Below are 3,668 nucleotides of genomic sequence, written 5' to 3'. Positions count from 1 at the left end.
GGGGGTTGGGGGAGGCCAGGCAGCACCGGGCTCCCAGGAGTTCACCGCGCAGATCGCTGCAGGAAGCAGGCCCTCCTTTCCCAGCGGGTCACCTGGGTGCCTCGGGGCAGCAGAGGGCGCCGTGGAGCCCGCGCCTGGACCGCGCCCCCGTGACGTATTTCCGCGTCATCTGCCGCCGAGGTTTGCTCCCATTGGTTGTCGGCCAGGCCATAGGGGCGGAGCCGAGTGGGTGTGTGGAAAGCGCCGCAGCCCGGGCGGGGGCTAGGCTTCCCCTTCTCCGCCCCTCCCCCGCCCTCCAGTCCCTCTTGGGGACGGCTGCGCGGCGCTGCTGGGAGCGCGGCGACGGCGGCGGCTGCACTTTCTCGGGCTGGAGCTGGAGCAGGGCTCTGGCGTGCGCGCGGCGGGGCCGCTCGAGCCGGAGGGACTGGTTGGCTGAGAGAGACGGGAGGGAATCCCGGGCTGCCAAGCCGCAAGTACAGCCCGCTCCGCGCCGGCAGGGCAACCCTTTTGGCTCCCTGCACCCCGAACCCCGGGCAAGTGGGGCGGGGGTCCCCGGAGACCGCCGCCGGCCGCTCGACGCTGACAGGACCGCGCGGGACCCGCCCCCGGTAGCCGGCCCCCGGGCCCGCGGCCCCGACTTGGCCCCGCGCAGCGGGCGCGGGGCAGCGGAGAGGGAGGAAGCGAGAGGGGCCGCCCTCCCCCCTGAGTCGTCAGCGCCTTCCCCGGGTCCAAAATGCCCAAGAAGAAGCCGACGCCCATCCAGTTGAACCCGGCCCCCGACGGCTCCGCGGTTAACGGGACCAGCTCTGCGGAGTAAGTATGAGGTGGGCGGCGAGCGCCGGGGCCGGGCCGGGGAGGCCCCCGCTTGGGCGCAGGAGCGCCCGCCGGGCTCCGCTGCGGCTCGTCACGTACGTCTGGGGCTGGCAGGGGGCGAGGAATTCCCGGCCGCCGAGGTATCAGTGACTAAGCACTGATTGTGCTCCTGACTCAGACTAGTTAGTGCACCCAGCGAGTCTCGATTGCACCCCTTTCCCGACCCTTTCAGTCGTCCCTGTCCAGTCGTCTTCTCCGGAGAAAATAAAAGCTGGCACATTCCTCGTCCCTCGTCCCAGCTGTTTTCTAAATGTGATCCTCTGGGATTATGGCCTTTAACAGGGAGAGGACGCAAATGTCTTGGAAAGAATTAAGATCGCATCTGCGCCTTTGAGACTGGCTCAGGATAGGGAGTGTGGACTTGGAACTGGGGAACAGCACCATCACCTTGGTGCCTGACACCTGTGGGGCTGGATGGAGTGCCTTGTTGCAGGCCAGCTGCCTGGCCGGGGGGGCATGTACAGACGTCCCCGTGGCTTTTCCCTTGCTGAGTTTGGGGGCTTCTGGTCCTTGGCTTTCCTGGGAACTGTCTTGCTCAAAGGAAGGGGCTTGCTTTTTCATTCATTCATTCAACAAACCATCTCCTCACCAATGACTCCCTGGCTTTCCTTACTTGACCTAAGCTCCTGACCTGAGACAGGAACACCATGGCAACCACATGCGAGGTGCTCCATATTTGCAGCTTTCAGTGTTGCTCGCAAACCAGCACCTTACTTCATTAAATAACCATGAGACTATTCCATGGGGGTTTCTGAACTCCCACAGCTTTTTTAGGTCCTAGGTAAGGCACAAGACTATGTGAGAAAGAGACACTTGGCTAGCTCGAGAAATAACCAGAAAAGATTACGTTCTTAATCTTTTACCTGCACACTGCAGACTTTAGGAAGCTAGCTGATGAAATGAGTAGAGTAGACCAGGACCCTCTGCCCTTTGGTAATTTCTGTAACCTCCCTTCCTCTCCCTTGATGTTAATAACCCTGGGACCTGTTGGCAGTGATTCTGTCCATCCCTGTAATGATCACAAGGCTGGTGGTGGACCTGTGGTATGAGCTCAGGCAGTTTCCTCACACCTGCTCCCACAGACTTCCTTCTTTAGGCCCCTCCCCTCCTCAGTATTGTCGTGTGTGTTTTGCATGATACTGACTTGTACAGGTCAGTGGATTGCATTGCAAGCATTTGTTCAGTTTCAGTGTATAATATTTTACCCTTTCAAAACAGACTGAAAGTCCCCCAGGGCAGGGGATTCTTCATCAGTCCTTACTGTTTTCAGGACAAGTTTTGACCATAGTGGATTCTGGCTGAATGTCGTGGCCTGATGATCCTTTTCCTATTTAATTTGGAGGTGGATACTGAGTGGAAGTATCTATTATCATTCTGTTGTTAATTGTGACCCCACAGCTGTATTCTCTCAAAGGGGAGGAATTTCATTAAAAGAAAATAGAAGAAACTACCCCAGAGTTGTTGACAGAAAAATTTGGATTGGGAGATTCTAAACAGTAGTTAAGAGGTTGGGCTCTGGAGTCAGGCTAAATTTGAAGCCTAGCTCTGTTACTCGTGGTTTTATGACCTGGGACAAATTTTTGTCTAAGGCTTAGGTTTAGTTTGTTTGCAGAAATAGGGCTAATAACAGAAACTACTTAGAGTAGTTGTGAAGATTGGATGAGCTAGTACATAGAAAACCTTCCAGAAATGTTGGCTGCTGGTGCCTTTGTTAATGGGTAAGCGTTGAGAAGGTTGCAGGAAACTGGAAGGTAATTTCCATTCATGGTGGTGGATGTGTGTGTGAAGGTGCCTTTGCTTCTGGACAAACAACTCTTCCTAGCTTAGTTTCTTGTGCCTTCTGCATCTACCTCCATGACTCATTGCTGTGTTACAATAGAAGGCATCTTTGTGTAGGCTGCCTGAACCAAACAGGGACTGTTCCCCTGCATTTCCTAGCGCTAATGCGAGGGAGAGCCGTACACATCTTCATCTTTCACCTCTGAGTGTTTCTCAAGCAAAGCTTCTCTTGTCTTGGGCTGCCAGCAGAAAGAACTCTGTTGCTTTCGTGATTTCTGTGTTAGAGTGGGGCACAGTTTTAAATACTATCAGATAATGTAACTAAAGAAAAAAAATCGACCAATGGTAAAGAACTCTTGGTACCAAATTGGCAAGGTTGGTTTTCCCCTGGCATCTTGGGTTTACCTCTGTCATAGGACTTACCCCATTCAGAGATGGAGTTGGATATTATGGGACCTGAGGTTTATACAAGTTCTGGGGGTCCTCAAAGAGAAATTATGTAAAAATATCTCTTTCGCAAATATTGCAAAAATGTGAGCGTATTGCTAGGATCTTAAGTGTTAGAATGAAATAAATTGAAAATAAGATATTCCCCTGTTTAAAATGTTTTTCTGGGGTTCCATTGCAGTTAGAATAAAATCCAAACACCTTTATATTGGGCTGTGAGACTCTGAATTATCTGCCTGCTGTCTCCCTCTCTCCCCCTACCCCCACACCCAATCTCTTTAACCACATTTCCTGCCGCTCCTTTCTTCTGCCACACTGGTCCTCTTTCACTTCCTCCACCTTGGGATGGTCCTTGTACTTACTCCTGGCCCTTTGCTGCAATGAATTAACCTCCTTCTTCCCTGGCTAGGTAGGAAGCAGTCTTTACCTATCTGCTTAAATGTCATTTCCTCAGAGATGCTCACAGACCACCTAATCTAAAGTAGGTCCCTCTTTCTTGTGTCACCTGAGTTTTAATGAGACTTTAATCATTGTCTGTAATTTTTTACTGGGGTGTTTTAAATATCTGT

At 52.6% G+C, this 3,668-nt stretch overlaps 1 protein-coding gene across 1 annotated transcript in view; it reads left to right on the top strand.

Moving 5' to 3' along the window:
* The first annotated feature begins 314 nt into the window (after nucleotides 1-314).
* MAP2K1 (mitogen-activated protein kinase kinase 1) overlaps nucleotides 315-3,668 on the top strand; it is an 89,708-nt gene continuing 86,354 nt past the window's right edge. The window contains exon 1 of the mRNA XM_012644815.1: nucleotides 315-813. Within this exon, the coding sequence (XP_012500269.1) occupies nucleotides 734-813 (80 nt within the window). The 5' untranslated portion in view covers nucleotides 315-733. The remainder of the gene's footprint in view (nucleotides 814-3,668) is intronic.

Source organism: Propithecus coquereli, unplaced genomic scaffold (genome assembly GCF_000956105.1).
Source record: "Propithecus coquereli isolate 6110/MARCELLA unplaced genomic scaffold, Pcoq_1.0 Scaffold221, whole genome shotgun sequence".
NCBI lineage: Eukaryota > Metazoa > Chordata > Mammalia > Primates > Indriidae > Propithecus > Propithecus coquereli.
This window is presented reverse-complemented; position numbering and strand designations above follow the sequence as displayed.